Below are 24546 nucleotides of genomic sequence, written 5' to 3'. Positions count from 1 at the left end.
CTCTGAGCCAAGTGGGTTTTTTTGAGAAATCTCTAAGAGTTTGTCTCCTATTTCTGTTTCTAATTATATGAATCCATACAAAAATAGGACAATGGCTGGAGCACTTATCTTTAAATGCATCTCACAATAGTATGTTCTACAGGTCACGTAATGGAGTTACAATTTTTCAGTTTTATTTTGTACCACGCACATACAGCTTTCACTTTTATCTTTTACATAAAACAGAATGTTATGAAACAGGACAAAAATAATTTACGATTGTATGAAAAATAACTGTAAAAAAATCACAAAATGACACTAGTAGAGCGAAAGGCGTAACTAATTCTTTCGAATTTTTTGGTATTTCATGACATGCAACAGACATTTCTTAAGAATAAGATTATAAGAGCCAGATATATAGTATGGCAAATTAAAATCATATGTAAGCATGTATAAATATGTAGATTACTCTGTAAGGTTTAGGAAAAACATAATCCCACTTTCTCTCCTCACCAAAGTGCTTTGTGTAAAAAATATTACACAAGATGCTGCTTTCCATACAGATGCTGCTTTCTGTACAGAACAAAAGGATTTCTTTTTCTTAAATAAAAACTCAGCTAATTTTAATTTGTGGTATTTTGCTTTACTTGCTTCAAGGAAATATATATATATATATATATATATATATATATATACAAAAAGCCCCAAACCAAGAACAAAATTTCATACAAACAAGAAAAAAGTGCCATTTAAAAAAATCTGCTATAAATTTACACGGGAAAACAGGGAATAAACAGTTAAAATGTAATTTTTATACTCATTAACACCTTTTCAACAAAAGCTGAAAACAATATACAGTGTGACAGATGGCATTAGCACTGCAATTCTTCAGCATCTGGTAGTAGTAAACCACAATGCCTATATGTTTGTGTGCATACACACATAGAAAGGGAGACCCAAATAAACACATGCACTCTCATACACTTCCACTTGTACACATGCACTTTGAAACTGTATTTTAAACTCCAGTGTAGAACCATTTCTAATGCAAATATAAATAGACCACTGAGTTGGGAAACAGTTGAATTGTATAAAAGAATAATTGTAAATAACTTCTTTTGAATATTGTTTAATGTCCGCAGTCCAAACTCACTTCATCTCTTAGATATGAATCCCTTTAGAAAGTTAACAATACAGCAAGTAGAATAACAATACAAAACTCACCGAGGCACAAGTATTTGCAAATAAACTCAGTTATGCAGATAACCCACAAAATTGTATTTTCTCAAGCACCTTTTTTGATTGTGACAAACAGGATTTCCTCTCTAAATATCCAATATAAATGAGATACAATGGGGCTTTTTATGCAATTGCCCTCAGTGATTAAATTGATGCCTTGAAGTCAGTCCAACTCGAAAGAGAATAATGAAATGATAGTGAAAAATCTTCTTTGTCTCTGAATGAGAAGTAAACAAAGGCATACCTTTTTACAGACTGGTAGCCCACATTCATGTGCTTGATTTGAGTGTTCTCTAGGGCCTTCTTTTTAGGATTAAGCTCATAGAAAGCTGTAAATATATATATTATATGTATGTGTAAGAATAAATTAATGAGTTGCAAAAGTTTCCTTTTTCAAATGTAACTGATGAACCCCCAAGTTAAAAATGCCCTTTTTGAATTCTGTACTCCCACTTTCCCTTTGGTCAGCATGTTTCAAAATGTATAATCCCCCAATTCTACAGAAGAACTTGTACATTCAGATACTAGAAAAAAACATTGCAAAAATCAAGGTGATACAGATCTGAAGACAGCAACAGTATTTCAGTTTTGTAAACAGCAATGGACAGTATCTGGACAATCACGTGGTTAAAAGAATTTTAAAGAATCTGTGTTTAAGAAACTATATAGTTATATGTACATATGTATGTCTACATGTAGTCTGATCCTGCCCTTGCTGACTTCGGTGGAACAAAACACAATTCCACACGTTTGAAATGGAAGTGTTCAGTGTGACTTATTATTTGTACTGAACCAAGTTACTCTTGTGCAGTGATCAAAGAACGGGCTTTAAGATAGTACAAAATTAAAGCCTTATTAAAAAGCAAAACTTGCGGTCAATGCACATTATGCATTGTCTTTTTGATTGGACATGTGTAGCTGTGAAGGATGCCTGGTGTCATTTAAACCAATGCAAATCACATATGGTAACACCTAGACCCCTTAGTGCAAGTTGGAGCAGAGGGATACATTCTCTTGTCATGGGGGAAGCAAAGTACATGGGGGAAGAACTTAGTACAGAATTAGCTGTATTTTAGTCACTTTGCTTCTCATTGTACTTCATTTATGTGCATGGTTTATTCATATATTCTAAGTATCTGATGAAAACCTCTCCATTAAAAATTTAAGCATGTGACTGCACATAAAAATATACTTAATGAATACAAACCACGAAAGATTGCCAGTGTTCACAAACATCTGAACATAAATTCAACTATTCCATATAACTGCAGATTAAATTATGAATTTGAGCCAAATTGGTCTTAAAATCTCTCAAAAGTTTGCCAGGGGAAAATAAAAATAAAAATTTAAGTTTAAAGTTTATCTTTTTAGAAGAGTGATTTCAGAAGCATAGTTATGGTCCAGACTGTAAGAATGAATTTTTATGTCCGTACTCTGTCAGGTCATGAGAATATTAAGAAGTACACTACACAGTAAGAAATCCACAAAATGCATGAACAGGAATTGAAACCTAAAAACTCAGTCTTACTAATATAAGAGTTGTTCTCAAATTATACAGGATCACAGTGTTGTTATCTCAACTGCAAAATACTGGTTTTAACTTATAACCTTGTATGTTTTATGAGGGACAACCTAATTTGTTTGCATCCTGGACTAAATTTGAGGACCTTGAGCCTGACAGAGAAATCAAAACCACCAAACCAGTCCAGTTTTATCTCTCTAAGTAACCAGATGAAACATAGCACACTTAGAGTAGTTCTTTCTGAAAATGTGTTATGGAAAAGGACTAGGACAACCAAAATTTCATTGAATCAGTACAGATAGCTTTTAAAAAAAATGTGTGGAATTTAGGGAAGAATCTTTCCTACAAAATACTTTAAACCTTCCTGTAGAAGACTATCGCACATACAGCAACAATCTACAATCTAATTAAAAAGCAACTGAAAGTTAAAATGCATTTATGCTTATTTTGCAGATGTTAAATAGAGACAAAGTCCAAGTAACTTGTGTATTTAGACCTTATTCATGCTTAAAAGATCAGAATGAATATTGGGAAAACAGTAATAGCCATTCTTTATGGCTTAAAATAAAGAGGGAAGGAAAGGACACCTAACCTGAGGCCTGTAAGAAATACTCTACCAACAAAGAGATCCAGAAAGAAGCCACATCAATGCCTCCAATAGGTAGTGCCAGCATATATTTCTAATTTCTCTCTCTTTTGGATACTGGTGTGTGTTAAACTTTGGAACTATCACATGCAGACAGGTTGTGCAAAAACTGTATGCCTTTGAAATGTTTGTAGTATGCTCTGGTGTTGCTTCTTTCCTTTTTTCAAAAAGGAATTTTCTAAAGCTGTGTTCTTCTGTAAGTTTACCCATTCAGCTTGAAAGGATTTCAGCCAACAACCAGTTTTCTTATTTGGTCTCTGAATTCCCTTTGAGAAATTAGAAGAAGAAATAATTTTAAAAGTATAGTTTCTGTACCACAGATGAGAAGAAAAGAAACAATTGCTAAGGTTTTGGCAAAGATTGCTTTCTCCAAACATTCTCCATCTCAGTTGTCTTCTTGATTAAATGAAGAATGCTTGGTAATTGCTTTGTTCCTCTCCATTATGTATGTATATCTAGTCATATCCCCATACATACATGGCAGCTTCATGGAGAGAAAAAATTTGTAGGAAAATAACATAAGGGCAAGATGAAACAGAATCAAGTTGTAACTAGATATACATTACTTTAGCCTTCAGTGAATACAGAAGAAAGCTGGCTGGAACAATCATCCACTGCATTTACTTGTAGGAAACTGGTGTCCTCTGACATGCTGCAAGCTGAATCACCAAAGATACCTACAGACCCTGCTGGAAAGTCATACACTGAGAGAAGAAACAAAACAAAAAAAAAAACCCCAGTTAATGAATAGGATAACTATATATATAATGAAGTATGTCTTAATACTTACACATAGAACTTGAAATTATTTTAAATCAAAGGCACAAATAAAATAAATAAGTCAAAAAATATATGAAGTTAATTACATAACTTACTGGATATCAAGGGAGGAATTTTCAGTTCTGTCAGAATCAAGTCTGAAGCAGAGCAGATTTCATTGCAACTAACACCTCCCCATTTAGTGGGTGTTAAAATTGTGAACATTTTAAAAATTAACTTCATGCTTGTTTAACAAATTTCATCATATTAAACACAGGATAAAAGACAACAAAATACAGTAGTATGTATTTGTTGTAAAGTAGACCCTGGCACAGAAACTACTACCTTTTACAAGTGACAGTAGTAAGCCCAAGAGTAACTGTTTGCAGACACATCTTTTGGATAACATGTTTACATGATGTGAGATGCCTCTTTGTTTTTACAGGTGCACTGGCTTTGAAATACACTTCTGAAGGACCAAGACATAAAAGGGACTTCAAAGCACAATAAATGTTAAGTGGATTGATTCATCCTGTGTGGAAGGACAGTAAAAGATCTGGGTACTAGTTTAGTGCTAGGATTAGGCTCACTGTCTTGTACTGATACTTTGCACAGAGATCTTTCATCCTTCCAGAGCAGCATGCAAGCTTCTTAAGTACTTTTCATCTAGGCACAGACTAAGTTAAGTGCACACAGATGAGTGTACATCTAGGCAGGTTTTGTCACAGAAGTAGGAATCAGTGAAATTCAATATTGATAAAAACCAAACATGCGCCAAGCAAAATCAGTAGTTTGAATCATTTCACGTCCCTGCCACAATATGTGCGGTGGAGTGGAGTGTCTGCACAAATATCATAGAGGGCTTAATGGACTGTATTTCAGCTCAAATACACAAGCCAGGGGGTCTAAGCCCCACAGACTAGAACCTTGAGAAGCCTTCAACAGTGTGCAGATTGCACACAGGCCGGTTGTTATTGTCACCTATGGCGACTGCCAGCCTCCCAACACCAACCACTCCATGAAGGTCTGTAAACTATCTCCTCTTTGTAAAGAGCCAAATCTGACATGACATGTCCCACCCAAATACACAACTCGTGCACATTTGCCAAAGTTTACAAACCATACACAATCATACGTGGAGTCACCAGCTGTTATTTACCTTTGATACCAGAATGATCTGAAAAACCTCGATGGAGAATGCCAAGCCCTGCCTGGCCCGCTGATGTGAGAGCTGAGCAGTCAACAGGAGGAACCATATTGCAAGAAACACTGTCTTGTATGTTCTTCTGAGTGTCAGCATAGTGTGGAGGGCAGAAAGTTTGAAGCTGCCCATAAAAACCTAGAATGAGAAGGGGGCCATCAGTAAAAGACCTGGACAGAGATACAAAGGATAGTGTGTGGAACCATGGCCATGAGAATGATAAAAACCTCAACTGCCCTACTACCAGATCTTCAGTAATTTTAAACAAATAAAGCAGTATTGATATCTGTGTTGATAAACTAAAAATTCCTCAAGTTGCTACTAATTTCAAATATAATCTGCTACATGGACATCCTGATTACACCATGACCTGTGAGAGGCACTGACTGGCTAGAAGCTGAGATTTTTCAGATTTCTCCCTGTACTGCACAATCCTATGTCTGAGCTGGTACTCTCCAGAGTCACACTGTGCATCTGCCTGAAAAATCTAAGAAAATGCTAAATTCAAAATAAAAGAAGACTACCCAAGTAAAGTCTGAATAAAATCTAAGGATCTCTCACTGATGCCAAGACAGCTGCCTGATAGTCATGCATAGAAACTCTGAGCAAAATTTTTTTATGATGGAAAGAGAGCATAGAAAAGTAATACAACTTTCCTAGATACAAGTTCTTTTCACAATTCAGTGTCAATTCCTCATTTTTAAAATAGAGAGTCATAACCAAGAAATAAGCATGTGTAGTTCTCTTCCCCTAGGTATTTAGCATTATTCTAAATGTCTTTGTGTGCAACTGCAGTGCATCAAGCCACACTGCAGAGGTCTTAGAACTGAAGCCCAACATGACACAGCAAAATCTCCTAACTTGGTGTCTTTATTCACAAAATGTCATGCCCAAGGTCATTTACAGTACAGCTGAATGAAATATGAAACCATGTCCAATTCAGGCAGTAGACCCTGACCATACTTGAGGTATCTGTTAGGGAACTAACTGTACCATCAGTTTTCTTTGTCTTCACACAGCACTGGAAAAACTGAAAAAAAGACAAACATGTTTGCTAATAAAGTTCCAGCAACTGAATGTGTCAGCTGCAATTCTGGATTGTATAAATTTGTCTCTTATTAAACTGTTAAGTTTACATCATCTGTGTTTCTTTGAATCAGTACATTACAGCCAAGACTTACGATGTCAAGGTACAGAAAAAACAGCTACTTTTCTGACATGACAGCATTACTTCCTTGGGAAAGTGTAATATTTTTCGATATGATAAAAGCTGTAAGCTCTAAGAATTGCTTCTAAAAGCAAGAAGTTCTTGGTTTTTTATCACTTAAAAAGCCTTGTCCTGAGAGATGCTGAACATCTAAAAAGCCCTGGCAGACCACTTAGCTCAAATTCACATGTGCAGTTGTGGTCCACATACATTTGTAATATCATCCTTATCCTATTCAATTGTAGGCAAAGATTTAATTATAGATATGTAATGAATGACTGCCACAATTATAATTTCCATATGGTAGGAAGTTTCTGATGAACATCTATTGCCTCCTCAGTCATCTCTCTGCCTGTCACAGGAAAGAGAATATTTTCTCAAGAAAATCATTATAGTTGCCATTCAGAAATATATGCCATGCATGAGTAGCCTTTGATGCTATGGCATGTAGAAATTTCAGCTGTCTTTGGTCTGAAATACTTCAAGATAGTGTTTCTTTGTGGTATATTTCTGCATGTCCACTAGACAAATTACACAAACACCAAGTAATCATGTTGTACCATCTGGCTGTGAAGAACAAAAGGAAAAGAGAGAGTAAGAGAGAGATCCAAGTCACATACTGTACTAACAGACTAATTTGCAAAAGTGAAAAAATAGAAATGTTTCTGCTTATTAAAATCTTATTTGTAATTTAAAGATAGGTGTTACTAGTAGATCTGTCTGTATAGAGGCACTAGTACAACTAACTCATATCAGCTAATAATTTTTTTAAAGAAATAACAATTTATTATTTTCTTTAAATGAACACTGCATTTTTTTTTTATTTCTTCCATGACTCAGACAGCTCTGATCATCAGCTTAACTCACATATATAAGCAGAGTCTTAAAGGACAACTAGATATCTAGTGCAAAAATATTCACAGTATCAGACTCATCCAAAAGCAAGTCAGCTTTTCCCATGCCCAAAAAGGTTTTACGTTACTCTATACTACAAGCACAATAAATTTTTTCACTGCAAAGAGGGAACTTCTGTTGTTGTTCTTTCCTTTCGCACCTAGCACATCTCTTCTGGCTTTTCTCAGAGCAAGCAATACTTACTCTTGCAGCTGCCTGTGTACTGTAGGTGCCTGTATCTTCAGACACCTCTCCTGAGAGAGGTAGTTTTCCATGGTTGAGAAGAACCGCTAGTACAATACAGGTGGCTAGGACAATTGTTGCAGATTTCCAGCGCCTGCACTGTCTTCTGTCTACAAACACATATTACATTAGCATACAACCGCATCTAGCTGAGAAGTTGTTATTCCAGTCTCCAGGTCAGGATAGTTTCAGATTTATGGAATGGTAATACAGTAAAAGATGCTACAACCTAATGAAAGGAAACTAAGAGCTTCACTTCTGCAGCTCAGTGAGGCATCTAACATCATCGCTTCCAAACATTCCATGGAGCAAAGGATATTGTGAATTTCAGAAGACCAAGAAAAGGGAATATTTAGTCAATTATGTAATATTAACTGAGGCGATAGAAAACACTCTCTGACATTACTGTGTATGCTGAAAATCGCTCAGAACAAATAATAAAACTTGAACTGTAGACAATGAAAGAAAAAGACATTTTGCAATACAAATAGCTATTAGATAAAAGAAGGCTGTCCGTCTTGATATTTCTCTCTAAAAGATAGTACTCTGAGATCACCATGATCTTTTAAGATGTTCAGGCTTTCAGAAATTGCATCTGTTTAGAACTTGTTTTCTTCAAAAAGCTTTTGGGCAATGAAACTCCTTCTTCCTTGATAAAGCTAATTTGAATAGAACTGAAAAGCTTAAGACTACATACTGAGGCAAATTGTCACCATTGTCTAGTAGCATATTGAGCTGAAGTGGCTATAGTTACAGCACTTTAAATCTTGAAAAGGCAGGTTATGAACTGCAGGAGATAGAAATTAACAGAACTTCCCACAGCCACTTCTTGTATACATAGTAGTATGGTATGGCGATAACTCCATGGTGTTTTTCTGCATTGTAATGAACTGACCAAGGAAGACAGCAGTCTTTGTGTTGGTATTGGAAAAACATGAACTCTTGAAACATCTGCTTTTGAGAGAGTTTAGGCAAGCCTTGAAGGCACACAGGACAATGTTTTCAGTGTGGAATATAGGATGAGACAGCTGTGCTTAAGCTGGAAGGAGTATATTCTGACAAAATACCTTGTACAGTGACAATAGGTTACTTCATCTTTGTAAAGACATTTAATACCCACATTATGGGTATTGAATTGCACTGTATTATATTTCAATACTAAAAAAAATAATTAAATGTTCATTCTACATTGTCTTTATATCAGTTTTAAGTGCAAAGATCTTTAAAATTTGAACTTTGAGTTGTTATCTGTGTGCAAATAATTCCTGTCAGCAGTGTCTATTTTCAACATAGGCTTTCCTGGGAGAGTGAGGCAGACACAGTAATGCTAACGTGGGTCCAAGCCTCTGAAAGCCAACCATTTTTTGACCTCAGAAGATAGTATTAAACTGTATCTTAAACTTGGATGTGTAATAGGGCTTCAACTCAAATGTGACATTCGCTCAGATGAGGGTCTGTACTGGGCCTTCTTCTTGTAAGGAATATTTTGTCCTTTTAAATCCTCTTTTGACTGTAGGAGAGGGAGATGGGAACACAGTAGCATTGTTCTGGCCTGTCCTGAAGAGAAGATGCCCAGACAGATACAAAGGTTGCTGCACAAGCCAGTGCAAGCCCTGCGTGGAGCAACAATTAATCCAGGGTGATTTGTGAACTCCTTGGAGGCAGGATTCTGTGGAAAGTCTTCTACTTTAGAGCAACTGGTTGTGCTCACAGCTTCTAGGATTCCTAAAATTTCCATGGCCATGAGAGGAAGAAGGTGGTAAAGCCATCTGTATAATTGAAAGACAAGTTTTGGTCCTGGCAGAAGACAGACCTTAATGTCTTGATGCCTTTCCAGAAGATGAGTTCTTGCCAAATGTTCAGAAAAAAAATAAATAAATGTTTTGTACTGTGGAAAGAGAAGGGCTAACCTGAATGTTCCTGAGAAGGACAAGCTTCAAGCCTTGCACTAGGAATTTACTGGACCTGTTCTGGCATGTTTTCACATATGTCATATGACAATGAACTGTTTATTAAGAAATTTCACCCTGTACTCTGTTAGCCATACATTATTAGTGAAATATCGGAGAATATAGAAAGCCAACGATAATTGCTTACGCCCATTGGGAAATTTCATGTTCTTCTAGTACTGATCAGTGATGTAAGGAATTACTACTTTGTGGAGAAAACCACCTGCCTCAGATCCTGCTGCTCTACGGCCAGTTCAATATGAAGAATGTAACAGGATTGGCACTTTCCTTTCTCTCCTTCACTTTTATGAACTCAGGGAGATGCCAGTTTCTTCTCTTTGTTTCTAGAGAGACTACTTACATCAGTGGAAGAAAATAGAAGAAGCCTTGTGTTGTTGTTTGACACTGGCCTAACGTCAGGCACCCACAAGAGCTCACCCTCCCCTGCTACAGCTCAGCAGCGGAAGGAAAAAGGGAAAAAAGTTAATGAAGGGCTCAGGAATGAGATAAGGCAGAAAACACTTCAAGGGAAAAACAGGCTCAACTTAAGGTTGCAAAGTGAAATTTATTACTAACAGAATCAGAGAAGGATAATGAGAAGTAAAATGAGCCCTTAAAACTTTTCCCCCCCCTCCCAGTACCTCCTTCCTTCTCACCAACAATGCAGGGAGACAGAGCATGGGGGTTTTGGTTATTTCATCACCTGAGGTTTTCTTCCACTGTTCAGGGTGAGGAATCCTTCCCCTGTGAGACCATGGGGTCCCTCCCATGGGACACAGTTTTTCATGAACTTCTTTGATGTGGTTCCAATCTCATGAGCAGCAGTCCTCCCAAAACTGCTGCGGTGTGGGTCACGCCTCCATGGGGAACTGCCCTCCAAGGACAGGCTGCTCCAGCCTGGAAGCAGGGACCCCTCTCTCCATCGAGTCTTCCACAGGACCACAGCCTCCTCCAGACATCCACCCTCTCTGGCATGGGCACCTTCCCCAGGGGCTGCAGGTGGATCTCTGCATCCCCTGTGGATCCCCATGGGCTGCAGGGGCACAGCTGCTTCACCATGGTCTCACCACAGCCTGCAGAGGAATCTTGGCTCCAGCACCTGGAGCACCTCCCCCCCTCCTTCTCCACTGACCTTGGTGACTCCATGTTGTTCCCCTCACATGTTCTCACCTCCTCCTCTTCTCTGACTAGAAGCAAAACTGTGTGTCTACTTTGTTTTTTATTTTCTTCTTAAATCTTTTATCACAGAGGTGTTATATCTCTAATTGGCTCAGCCTTGGCCAGCAGCCTGTCCACCTTCAGAGCCATCAGGGATTGGCTCTGCTGGACGTGGTGGAAGCTTCAGCAGTTTCTCACAGGAGCCACCTCTGTGGCCCCGCTGCTACCAAAAACCAGGCTGTGCCAAACCAATACACCTTGCTCTTCCCAGGATGTTTCCTGTGATACCTACAAGGATAATTCTGAGGAAGCCTGATCAATAAGCAGAATCCTAAGATGTTTAAAAGTCCAGTCTGCTATGTACCTTGTGTCTATAACTGAGAGGAAACAACAGTACTTCTGTCAACACAGTCCTGAAATGTTAAGGTAATTAGCATTCAGTTTCCATACCAGCCAGGAAAAACAAACAAACAAAACAACCCACGAGTTGTTAATTTTCTTCTGGGCTACAGAAGAAATGCACAGGATTGAAGAGAGAGAGAGAGAGAGGTCTTCTACATAGAAGCTGATTACACAGCACAAGTGGGAACACAGCTGCAAGGGTCTTCATGCTTACAGAAGAGTTCTCCATCTCTCTGCAAGTACATGGGAGAAAAATATCCTACCTCTTGAAAACCTAGTTAAGTTACTTGCTAAATCAGGAGGGATTAGAGGTGTAACAATAGAAAATTAAAAGTTATCACAGATTTTTTTGCCATTCTGTTTCAGGAGCAGCACTGAAAATCAGTCTGAAGAGAAACCAGGATGAATAACAACTAGCTAAGGTAAGAATTTTCAAGAAGTCTGAATGCATGGCTCTGAAGGCTACTTCCCAGGGTCTTTCAAGGAAAAGTACCTTAAAAATATCAGTGCCAGTCCCTGGAGCACTTAATTTAAAGATAAGCAATAGCAACAAACAACTAACATCAATGATGAAGATTCTTCCTTCTTACCCTGGATGTGAAGGGCATTTGGCTGAAAAGTAGGGCTTTCTGCTGATTGGTATGTCTTCAGAGGCATCCCTGCAAGCTGTGGAAGCTGAGGAGGTTGTAGAGCCTGTCTCTGCATCATGGGCTGTTGAATGCACATTCCCTGGGGGCTGATGTGATGAGGAGAAGGAGCTGGAGCAACAAACCTAGAAGTTCAAAACCACAAAGCTGTAATATCTCCAATACATAAGAGATAAAGACTGTTTTTACTTTATTTACACCACTTTAGTTATTTGCATAGATACAGACTTCTGAAATAACAGTGTGCAGCCCAAATAAAGATGACATATTTTTAAATGGTGACATATCATTAGACTTGACATCTGGGAAATTAGCAGGCTGAATTGCCCCTTATCATGGAAAACTACTTTTGACCCACTCCTTCTCTGCATTTGTCTAAGTCATAATTGGAGGAGATGCCTCAAGGGGGACCTCATTTTGGAGGCATTGCCAGTTGTTTATTGTAAGGCTTTGTATTTATTTATCAATGAATAGCTGCCCTTCCTCACTGACAGTGAGAGATCAGTTCAGGTCATTGGTCACTGAAGAGTCAGGTGTTAGGTTCAGGCCCAGGTTTCAGGCTCTAGAAATTTTCGTATGTTACATAGAGCTATTTGAAAATAAATAGTTTGATGTCAATATAATGCAGGTAAGGGCAAGTGTTTAATTGCTTCCAGAATCTGACCACATCAAAATGCTGATCTGGACTCAAACTTTAAACTTTCCTGGCAGAAGAAAGAATGCTTGAGAACAAATCTGGTGGTGCAGCTGCCACAGAGGTTCATCACCTCAGTGGTATGTTTTGCACAGCTCTGTCACTACTGGCACTTCAAGGGTATGAACTACTTTTTAAGATTTTACACTAGAGTTTTATGGAATTTAACTTTTTACTGATTTTCTTCTGCATTTTCCTAAAACTGCATATGTCAAAGTACATCACAGATAGGTCATGCAATCTTTTTTGCAGACAGAAAGCTGCGATTTTAAGAACTTCTGTCTGTGCCCCAAACCACCCAAAAGACTGATGGGATCTGGCTAGTTAATGAAAGCTCAGGAATGGCTCTGGACCACTTTTTCATCAATGAGAGGAGAGCTGGAACATTCACAACACCAAAAAAAGAACCATGATATTTCTGCAAGAGGGTGAGTGGAAAGGGATGTGGTAATCCTGTTGCAGATCAGCCTGTCTCTCCACCACTAAAAATAAGCTGCAAGTCTGCTGAGGAGGAATATTTTTCTCTGTGTGTTCACTGGCTGCTGCTAGAAGAGAGTGCCTGCACTTAACATAATCTGCCTGTGCTCTAAAGTATGAATCCCTGTTGTCCTAAGACTGGGCCTCAATATACCAGATGACTTGTTTTTAACCTAATAAAAAGCCTTGTTTTTCCTGAAGAAGTGTAAGGAAGTTTTTGTCACACCCTGAATACAACAGAAGGTGCAGCTCCAGTAGCAGGTGTACAGAACACCTCTGGGCAGGGTCATCATACACGTTGAAACTCTATTTAAATCCAAGTCACTTGAGATCTTTCCTGCTGCAGCTAAGAAACTGTATCTGCCACATGTTATCTGCATGATTTTGACTTCATTTGAAAGGTATTTACTACATTTCTGGTGAACCATAATCTACATTTGGAGTGTAACAAGTCTCAAGATGAACTTTGGATGATGTACTGCCTATTCAGCTTTCTGTGAAAGCACATTTTTAAGCATATTAGGTAGGGTTTGGATGGTCCTGGTACTGATGTGATATCAACTTCATAAACATATATTACTTCAGAAATGCTATATGGATCGAGGAAATAAAGATGTTACTACTGAGCCATTGAGTCTTTATTGTGTCAAATATTTCATTGTTCCAGATAACTGATGCAGCGTAGACTGAAAGACATACCAGGGAGGAAGAGAACAAAGCATGCACATATTTCACAGTAATACTAGAGTACAAATTTTTTTGAGGAAGAAAAATCAGTAGTTATATTGTGATAAAAATATCAGAGCTTTTTAAAATGTTCTATAACTACCTGGTTATATGTCTCCTGAATAATAACTGGAGTTAGTTTCTTGTATAGTAGTCACATAGAGAGACTGTTATCTCCTGCCAGAGATTGAGAGCCAGCACAGTCTTTAAATACTATTATTATTTTAAAAATCAGGGGATATAATCCTTTGTGTTTTCAGGATTAATTTCTGAAAATTAATTTCTGAAAAATTATTTTAACAAGTAGCTCCTAACAGGAAAAATCATTTTCAAAACACAAAGTGGAAAGCAGAGTTTTACAGATTAACCTTTTTACAGATTTACCTTTGCACTATATTTTACAGCCAGACAGGATTCCTTTTTAGTAGAAATAAGTGGTCTTTATAACTATCTATTAATCAGCCTGGCTTACCCACATCCATGACTACAGTTATCTACTTTTTCTTTCCTTCTGCTTAACAAGAAAGAAACTTGTACTTGTCGCAGCCCAGATTTGTCTCTGAACACACCTCATTATATTCCTGTGAGAACAGCTAATTTAATTTTATTCCTGAAACACTCAGGACCAGCTTGCAACCACTTGGAAACTGCAATCAAGAGCTATAGTCAAGCCCAGGTGTCAGTTCAATCAGGAACCAGCCAGATTTGCAGAAAGTTGCCCTTTCCTATGCCTGAGAGATGTAAAATCTGAGCAGGAATGTTTCTGGAGCCATTAAGAAAATTTTTCTTTTCCAATTTTAGCTGTGAAAAAGTGTCTTGCTGGGGATTGACTAGATTTGGTAGTAAGCAAGATGGATGACAAAGTTACCAAAGCTTACCTGTTTTGATGAGATTGGTTAAAATGCCACATACAAAGGGGGTTTGTTAATGAACAGGACTGGTTATGACCTTATCAAAAAAGAGATTTTACTCTAGCATTTGTTTACTGGAGCTGGTCCAGACAGCAGTCACTACAACTACATGCACAATCTAAGAAATATGTGGAAAAGGAAAGAAAGAGAAAATCTAAGAGTCCTAATATTCGGTGCATATATAATGGTGTATTTATATAGTACTTTCATTTAGTTTATATTATCATGGTTGGCCACGCTACAAATAAATTCTTGGTGCAGTAGGGAAACAACTTCTTATGTCTCTGTTGCAAGAATATATGTAAGATGTTTCTTCACCTAGAAACCCAAGCGCTTTGCAACTCCTCAATTTATTTCACTGCAACCAAGTATTCTTTTAAAATATGTTGAAAGAAAGGAAACTGCATCTGCATATAAAAGACATAATATACCTACCATTAATCCATTCTACACTATGGCACAAAATCCTACTAACTTTAAATATTTGAGACAGGAACTATATTAACTATGTTGGATGTAGTTCTGTCTTCATTCTTATTTTTTTCCTCAGCTTTGCACTGTAAATTAAAGCCAATGTCACCATTCAGACAAAATGAATCCTTATGGTTGCTACAGATATGTTTCTGAAGTAGAAACTGAACATTAAAGCTGAAAAACTTGGTCTTTTTTTTTTTTCTTCATAGGCCATAGTTTTCCTTGAACAACTTGTAAACACAATTTATGCTCTCTTAACTAGCTGAGTCCTTTTTACTGGGCTTCAGCAGTTTAAGGAACATATCTAGAATGTTTTTAGGGTTTTTTTTAGGAATGCAATCTTCTTGTATAACAGAAATATTTTGGGCAAGAAAACCAAAATCTAGCTGAAAGAAGGGATAGCAGGAAGAAAGAACCACCCCTCTGACCGGTACCTCACCTTCTCTTTGGTGAGAAGACAAAAGGAGAATTAAAGTGGAATTTAAAGTGGAATTTAGGGAAGGAAGCTGTGAGCAGGCAGCTCAATATACAGACTCCTTGGAGGTAGACTATGTAACTTTTTATAAAATACCTCAGTATTTTCTGTGCCTAGATTGTATCAGAGAACTAAGTTTCTTGAAAATTTGGAGAAAAGGAAAAAGATGCCTTTGGACAAAAAGAAAAAAAAAGTGTGAGAAAAATTCCAAACTTTGCTAGGTTTGCTCTGAAAAGAGGTTGTAGCCAGGTGGGATTCAGTCTCTGATCCCAAGTAACAAGTAACAGGACAAGAAGGAAACATCCTAAAGTTGTGCCAGAGAAGGTTTAGATTGAACAATAGGAAAAATTTCTTTGTATAAAGGGTGGGCAGGCATTGGACCAGGCTACCCAGGGAAGTGGTGAAGTCACCACCCCTGAAGATACTTAAAGAACATGTGGATGTGTGGCACTTGGGTACATGGTTTAGCGGTGGCCTTGGCACTGTTAGGCTGACAGTTGGACTTGATGGTCTTAAGGGTCTTTTCCAGCCTAAATTATTCTAGGATTCTTTGAGTCTATAGCTCAGGTCCAGGGTTAGCTTTACTGACTCCTCTAACTCAAGCATTTGTCATTTATATGTGTTGTTTACCCACTAAAGAGAAAACGTAATTAATAGGCAATCCTCTGAAGTATCCCACACTTGGGAAGAAGCTGATGTACTTATTTCAAAACCACACTGTTAACTAAAGACCTCCTTAGGGGCAGCCCTTTGTATGCTACACACAAAAAGGGTTTGTAACGTGAAGATTGGGTGTCTTGGCTTCTTGGGTAGAACTGCACAGAGGCTTTTGCTTCTGGAAGTCTAGCTTAGAGCTACTTACTATATTACAGTGAAATCATAAAGGGAATATAACCACACACTCAAATAAGCAAAAAGAAACACTGTTGCAGAACTTATTATAGAGCAATGGTACTGCTAAACTTAACAGTTTGGCTCTAAGTTCTTCTTGTCAGCCTTACACAGTCTCTAGAAATTCCTGTGAAGCTGGGATGCATCATGCTTTAGGGGCATACTGCTAGCTCCAGTTCACAGGTGGATAAAAAAAATCACCTGGAAGGGATTCCATTGAGTTCACAAAAAATTTTGTTATTTTCTCACAACTGATTAACAGGCTAGTTCTTGCTCAAAAGCAAGATATGTGTTTGGATAATTCATTATATAAAGAAAGAATTTAAAAATATTAATTTCAAACATTTAGCACCATCAGTTTTGGGGCACTGAGCCACATATGTTAACAATATGTTAAACCATAATTTTTGATCTGAGTTTTAATTAGATTATTCTTTCAGCTTATTTGTATGCTCATGACTTCTTGTATTACAGAAGTGAGTGAAAAGGAAGTTAAGTATATATTCCCTGTTACAAATATGCTTTTAGGTACACATTTGGTACCTTCATTGAATAGTTGCAGTACTTCATATTAGTGGAGCACTCAAAGTTAGTATTGAAGAGCTGGGAGAGACAAAACATAAATCTGCACTTTTATAATTTATGTTCTCCCCTTTGATAAATTAAGTAGTTTGTTAGATTAAAACTCTCTCTAACTGCCTTGCACTATGAGCTCTCAGAGTTTTGTACATATAATGAATGCAATGTAAGATATTCCATGTTTGGCTCAGTTTCTCACATTAATATGGTTTCATCAAGTCCACACTTTCCCCTCACACCACCTAGGAGACAAAGACGAAAGAAACACTCCCATTATTTCTCTAGCCCATGGTATCTGGAAATGTAGAGAAAGTGCTTATTTCCTTCTGCCTCTGTCTCTCATAAACTCAAGTCGGCTGTCCAAAAAGTGGCACAGGCTTGGCCCTCAATGTCATCAAACAGCCAGGCCAGTTTGGATCAGCTTCAGTCCAACAAATTCAGCCTTCTGCTGGATCAAGTGTCCTAGCTCTGAAATGACCCTGGGCGTGCACAGTGTGTTGGGAACCACACAGCATAGAACCACAGAATAGTTTGGGTTGGAAGGGGCCTTCAAAGGTCATCTAGTCCAACTCTTTCGAGCATGCAGGCCAACAAAACCTCTGGCAGCACCCCTAAATCCTGCAGTCCTCTCAACAATGAGGTTTTAATAAACCGGATTAATCACACCTTTCAAAGGCACCACCTCTGCTACTTTCTCTGCTGAAGATTTGTTCACATTTTCACTGTTCTCATCACACCCATGAAGTGAGGTGTCAGCCAACTCGCAAGGCCCCTAGGCGAGTGTACTGTTAGATTCAAGATGTAGATTCTGCCTCACTTTTTCTTTTACACATTTCCCTTAACTTTTAGCCTGTGTAATGCAATCAAAACAACATTGCCATAATACTTCTTTCCTTTTCTGAATTTAAATTTCCATTTGTCACACTACTTAAAAGAAGACACTGTAAGTTTTTTTAATCCAAAGCAGCTCCAAATAGGGGAATTAGCACTTCAAGCCTTTTTAGAACGCATGTATACACTTAACACATGAAAAAGGAGTATGCCATGTTAGCTTTTTATTATTCTGTAGAGTACTCTATTATCTTGACATCTGAAATGCATTCAATTAATTGAATGAATGAAGTCTCACTGTAGGCACCTCTGCTATGGTTTTACAGAAGATGAACGTCAGAAATGGGCTAGTAAGATCATTGTCTTTTGTAATGACATTTATACCTTTAACACCTATTAATGCGTCCCTGCCTGTCACCTCATGCTCTGGCAATCATTGAATATGGATGTTAGACAGGCCATGCACTGAAGAGAAAACTATACTGGGACAGAAAAACCTCTGTGTCAGGCAAGAGAGCATGGACAGAGGGTGTGCACAGAGGGCCAGAGCCAGCACAAGGGAAAAAGACCAGGATGATGGGGGCAGGAGTGGGGAGGAAGGAATGAACCAAGTAGGTGAGCTCCAGTGATCATGAGGCAGTGAGCTCCATCTCAGACTGATGTACAAAAAGCTCAACAACTTCAAGTGGCTCCAGAACTGGCTGAATTCACATGTGAAGTCTGAAATAATAATAATGTACTTAACCTGTTGTTAATTTCCCAAGACATCATGTTCTTCTATCTTCGTGATACGAGGCAGAGTGAATATTGCTTTCCTCCAAAGAAATTATGCTCATTTACCAGTAATTGAAATCTAGTGAATATTGTTTTCGGGTTTGTAATTGGGGATTTTGTACTCTTCAAATTACTGCCATATCTGTCACTCAAGGAAACTAAATACTTTGAAATACATTAGTGAAATACAGCAATTTATCACTTAAAGCACTGAAAAAGAAATTTAAAAGATGATGTTTAAGTATCCATTAGCAGATAGTAAGACTTTAGTATTTCATGTGATGATGCTATCTTCCTGACTTTTCCTCTAAAAAACATTTATTTAGGTCTCCTCAGACTTGAGATTTGGTAGATATCCAGTTCAATGAACTATGGATTTCCACAGCTGTAGTACCATACACTACCTAAATCATGGGAAAGATTGGTGAAAATAATTTAGGGAATGCCTCAGGATGAAAATCAAAACACATCCAAGCAATTGGTTTTTATGTCACTGAAATACCTAAAATCATAGAATTTACAATACCCAACAAGCATATAATGAAACATACATAATTGTCATAAAATAAATCCTGATTATAAATCAAACTCTAAAACTGGTGAAATAAAAATCTGCTTGTTATCTATTGTTCTTCATAAAATGGCAATTTATAAAAAGAAAGGTAAAGTCATCCTTCAGAAATGCTTTGTACTGGGAGAATATTGATAGAATATGACTCTTCTCCCACAGTGAAACAGAAACATGAATCTCAGGGGCCCCATTCTGTAAGATATGGCTGTGGTCATCTGAAGTTCACTGTCCCAACTGGTATAATCCTCCTTGCTTGGGCCCTTTGTTGCATTCAAGAAGGGATTGGAGGAAGTCCCTGAAATGGAGACGGATGGAAAGTCTCCCTCCCAGGCTGGAATAACATTGTCCATTTCACCTCTCCTTCCCCTGATAAACCCCTACCCAGAGCAGTTGTTAGGCCAGGGCTGCCAACAGTGCCTTTCTGTACACCAACAATTGTTTTTCCCCCATCCTGGCAGCTCTGAAGATAGTCCAGCCTCAGGCTCAAGGTGGGAAACACAGGGTCATACCTCTCTGAGTCTGCAGCCGCAAGAAGAGGTATCTGGGGAGGATGCAGAGGACTGCCCTGTATGTTATGTCCTGGAGAAGAGTGGCTGCCAGGGTGGGACAAGGACACTGCCCCAGCTGCTGTTCCACTTTGATTTATCTGTGTGCTGGGGATCCCAGCTGCTGAAAGTAAAAGAGAGAAATGACGCTCATCAGGCAGGAAACAACACTAATTGAAGAGCATCTTTGACTTACTATCATCAAATCAGTACTCTTAAAAACAATTTCTGCCACCAAAATACCTCTTCTCTAATTACTGACATTATGAATTTGGAGTAGGGCTGAGAGTTCTTACCATGTAGATTAAGACAGTGTGAAGGTTTAATTTTGTAGCTCAGTTAGTTGCATACATATATTTGCAAGGTTGTTGTTTTTCTTTAAATTACTAAATATAGCTTTCTATTTCTGTAAGGAATATTTATGAGCTCCTTGACAATAACTGATTTACTACTGCACAGAAAGAAAAATATGAAATAGTTTTTGCACTTGGAAGCATCACTTGCATATATTCCCCTCTTTCACTTTCCATAGGAAGTCCACACTTCCCTACAGGATTTTGTAGCCAGAAATATGTGGATATGTGTTGCATTGAGTTGTAAGTGGTAAGCCCAGCAAATGAGAAACCTATCGTCTGTTTTACCTTTATCCTCAGCTCATCTGTAAATCTGAAGTCTCCAGAGAACATGAAACTCAATAAACCATCATGCATTAAGAAGTACAGTAGAAGTAAAAATTGCATTTTCAAGGTAACAAGCCAGTCTCCAAAGTTAATCTGTCACATGGACATCTGCACTGATGGCCATTCTATCTCTTTTCAGGTATTTTGCAAGCCGTATCATAGATACTGGAAAACATTAAACTACTGACGCAATAGAGCAGGGTCTGGAGTAGTATTTTAAGCCATTCCTAGCATGGCATCTCTAGATCACATCCCTGCCTTTCATTTTCTTCTCTTTCAGTGGGCTGCAGTTTCTGAAGTTCAGTCTCTTCATAATGAATGGAGCTATAAATGGTGCAAGTGGCTGTGCTGCTTACAATGTTTGTTGCAGTCCATTGGTAAATGCTCTTAAAAATGGGAACCCAAGCATTACAGCAGTTTTTGGAGAACCATTAAGTTGTCTTAAAACAGAAATTATAAACTCATAAGCAAAACTGGTAAATAAAAGGGCAAGTCTGAGGGGAAGCAAACTATCCTCCTTACACTAAGATAATTTTATTAACACATTTTTGCCTCCTGCAATGTGTGTACAGTCCTACCTTGGACTACACAATAATCAGGAGTTCTAGATATGTATGCAATAATTCATCCTAAAAGGTGAAAAACAGAGATCCTCTTCATTATTGGTAGTCCTACATTACTGTTCCTTTTGCATCCATTCTGTGTGCATCGAATAAAATGCTGTTCTTCACAGAAAGGGCCATTCATGTGTCAGCTCTTCCTTCTTGTTCTTGTTTTTTTCTTACAGGAATGAGCTGTAACTACTTTCCAAGACTGTCACCCTTAACAAACTACTTTTTAAAGAGAAAACAGACCACTTTTTTCCAAAAAAAATAGATTGCTTTTTTTCAGACATCTCTTAGGGACTCAGTAGGACAACTGCTTTAATAAAATTTAAAATAATAAAATTCTTTCATTAATTAATAATTCCTGTATGTGTCCTTATCTTCTACCTGCCTTTTGTACCTATCTACTTTCCTATTATGACCTTATATACAAACTTGTGGGGGAATGGATTGTTTCTTATTCTGTGCACAAGCCTAGTACTATTTCAGTGGGGTAAAAAAACCCAAAGAAAAGTGCTGCTCAAGAAAAGCACAGCAAGTCATTCTCATAGGTCAAAGTTTCACAATACAGCACAGGACATTATTCAAAAAATACTTAGAATTCAAATAAGTTTTGTAATTTTACTGAGACAATTTTTAAATTCCAACTTGCAAAGAAAATCATGCACTTGACAAGCATTAGAGCTTGGTCTGGAGCAGAGCTTATTGTGATATTCAGGAACTACTTATAAATTAATTACACATTCTGGTTTATGCTTAAATATGAAATGGTCAAGTTTTATCCAAACAGCAGAGTAAAAAGATGTGTTTTTTGTCTGCTGCATTATTTATGGTTCTTCCAGTTTTAGTGATTCTAGATTGCTGTATACAAAGTAATTTCATAGTATTTCACAGTAGAAAAAAAACTTCATCACCTTCTTGTTATTATGAGTACATTGCTCACATCTTCATTCTGTGACCCAAGTAAACCCAAATGCCTAGGTACTGCTCAAAATTAAAACCTAGGTACTATCACAGTGCTCAGCCCTTAGTCTGTCTGCCTGCTTTAGACCCATAAATGTAATTTTATGTTAGTTTTAAGCAAAGACTGTGTCATGCTACCTTACTGTATTAGTAAGATTATAGTCTACTCTTCTATGAAGTCACAAAGACTACAATATAAGAAAAAAAACTTTTGGAGGCTTAACTCCAAGTAAAAGATGTGTAATCCAAAAGATTATTGTGGTATTTCATTTAAATGTGTCTGTGTTTATAGATTCTGTATTTTAACAGTACTGGCACTCTATACAGTGATCACCACAAGAAAAAATGAACCTGCATCTAAACATACACTTTTGACATTTCTTACATATTTCTAATAGTTTGCTTTCAAACATTTATTCTGTGGACTTCTTCTACAAGAAAAAAGCCTACCTTTGCTTTACATGTGCATCAATAATAAGTGAAGTCACCTTCAAGTAAGAAAAGTTTGATTGGACACCACGGGAGGAATGAAAATCTATTCCTCCTTCTACTTTAAAAGTAGTACAGAGACATTTTAGCTAATATGCTGTCTCAAACAGTACCCAGTAAAAATAATGTATTTAGTTTTTCAGAAGTCCCAAAGCTGTTAACTATATTTACAAAAAACAAAAAAATAAAAATTAGTGAATTTTGAAGGGTAGCTTCTCTGAGTCAAGACACTTATTTTTTTGTGTATTTTACTTTTCTCTCTATGGGACATGAATAATTTTCACGCTGCCATTTCAATAAAATAATTCCCTGCCTTTTGGAGTTATCTCACTTGTTCGCATAGTATATTATCCTGTTAATGAATCAATTTATTTCAATTATTCACTGGATTAGGTAGTTGCCAGAATGGAGTGACATGGGTTGATCTATACCTGACATAATACCCTCAATTAACTGATGTGAAACAACACAAGTGAATAAAACTATGAGAAATCTGAGAAACATGATTTCAAGTTATAGATACTTGACAACACATGCAAGAGAAAGCCAATTATTACTTACACAAAAATTAATGCTGATAAGAGTACGTTGAATAATTACCATAAACATTAACTTATAAAAATTGCCATACAATAGAAAGCAGTGCCAGGAAAGAAACTACCACAATAAAGTATAATATCAGAGAATGTTCATAGTTAGTAGTGCTGCAAACATCAAGTACTGAATGAATGCATGAATGAGACTACAGAAAGTAATGTCTCAGTCTCAGAAGCTGTCTATGAGACATCTCGATGGCAGACAACTGCCAGCTGAGGGCTGGCTGGAGGCAACAGCTTTACCCAGCTTCTCATGGGCAGCAGCTTGTTCAAGCCACTGTCAGCCTGTGCTTGGACTGACCCAGCAGACAGAACTGGACTTTTAACCATAGTCTGGAAGCTAGGGAGGAGAGCTCAACAGATTGCTGTGGCAATCTCCTGTGAGAATATCCTCAGTGTCTGAAATCTGACATACTGCCCCATTCCATTCTGTCTAGGAGCTTGAAAAGAAAAGGAAATGCTTTCTTTATTATCCCTCAATTTTGTATATTACACTTGGTGAAACCACTAAATAATTTTTTTAAAATCTCAGCATTCCTTACTATCCAACTCCCTCTCAATGTACAATGTAAAATAAACAACTATAACCAGCTACATGTTCCCAGAGTTTCTCTGGCCAAAATCTCATTTTTAAAGTCTGAAATTTCCCTTTTCTTTCACGCAGCAAATGTCACTCTCAATCTGTACTCAAACTAAGGTATTTAAAAGTTAACAGCATACAAGCAATACCAACTACTTAATAAACTAGAATGCACTCAAACACAGCTTTAAATATCCTGATTTTTGTTTTATAAACCTACATCATCACTAACTATTGTGTGACTCACAGCAGCCTTGACAAAAACATGCAATAGAATTGACAGCTTTACAAGCCTCTCAGTAAAATAAAACCACTTATTGAAGCGGACAATTCATATAATGTAATTTTCATCACTGCAGATAACATCAATGAAGCCAATTCATTCACTTCCTAATCTGGTTCTCACTTAAAATTTGAAGTGATAAAAGATGTAATGCATGCTGCCTGAAAGTTAAAAACAGATGCACTCACAACTACTAAAATACTGCATTAAAAAATACTAACATCCTGCCCATTGCACTCTTGAGCTTTAAGGTTTATTATCACACATAGATTACCAATTGTTTCAAATTTATTTGAAATGTTAACAAAAATTGTAAATGTAGGCAGGTATGGCAAAGGTATTTTAGTAGGAAAATCTCAGATATTTAACTGAATAAAATAGGATTATTACATTCATAATGCAAATGTGTTTATTGTGTGTTTGTAGTCAAAATATGTGAACTCATAATGCAGCATTTCAGTTCCTTAATGCAGATCAATTGAAAAACTGATATGTGATCCATGAATAAGTCAGAGGAAAAATACAGTGATTTTAAAAGAAGCTTAATGTATTCAAG

The 24546-nt window shown here is 37.4% G+C and overlaps 1 protein-coding gene across 2 annotated transcripts in view; it reads right to left on the bottom strand.

The window, feature by feature from the left end:
• Positions 1-687: 687 nt before the first annotated feature.
• Positions 688-24546, bottom strand: part of GLIS3 (GLIS family zinc finger 3) — a 117105-nt gene continuing 93246 nt past the window's right edge. The window contains exons 6-9 of one of the 2 annotated variants that reach the window (XM_014252240.2): positions 19759-19918; positions 11790-11971; positions 5305-5484; positions 688-4090 (exon numbers count right to left, since the gene is read on the bottom strand). In XM_014252240.2, coding sequence (XP_014107715.2) covers positions 3954-4090; positions 5305-5484; positions 11790-11971; positions 19759-19918 — 659 coding nt within the window. In that variant the 3' untranslated portion in view covers positions 688-3953. The remainder of the gene's footprint in view (positions 4091-5304; positions 5485-11789; positions 11972-19758; positions 19919-24546) is intronic. The other variant, XM_088054597.1, reaches the window with a different exon arrangement.

This window comes from Pseudopodoces humilis, chromosome 4 (assembly GCF_049639895.1).
Source record: "Pseudopodoces humilis isolate 2021_Gansu_Grassland_sample_001 chromosome 4, ASM4963989v1, whole genome shotgun sequence".
Classification (NCBI taxonomy): domain Eukaryota; kingdom Metazoa; phylum Chordata; class Aves; order Passeriformes; family Paridae; genus Pseudopodoces; species Pseudopodoces humilis.
This window is presented reverse-complemented; position numbering and strand designations above follow the sequence as displayed.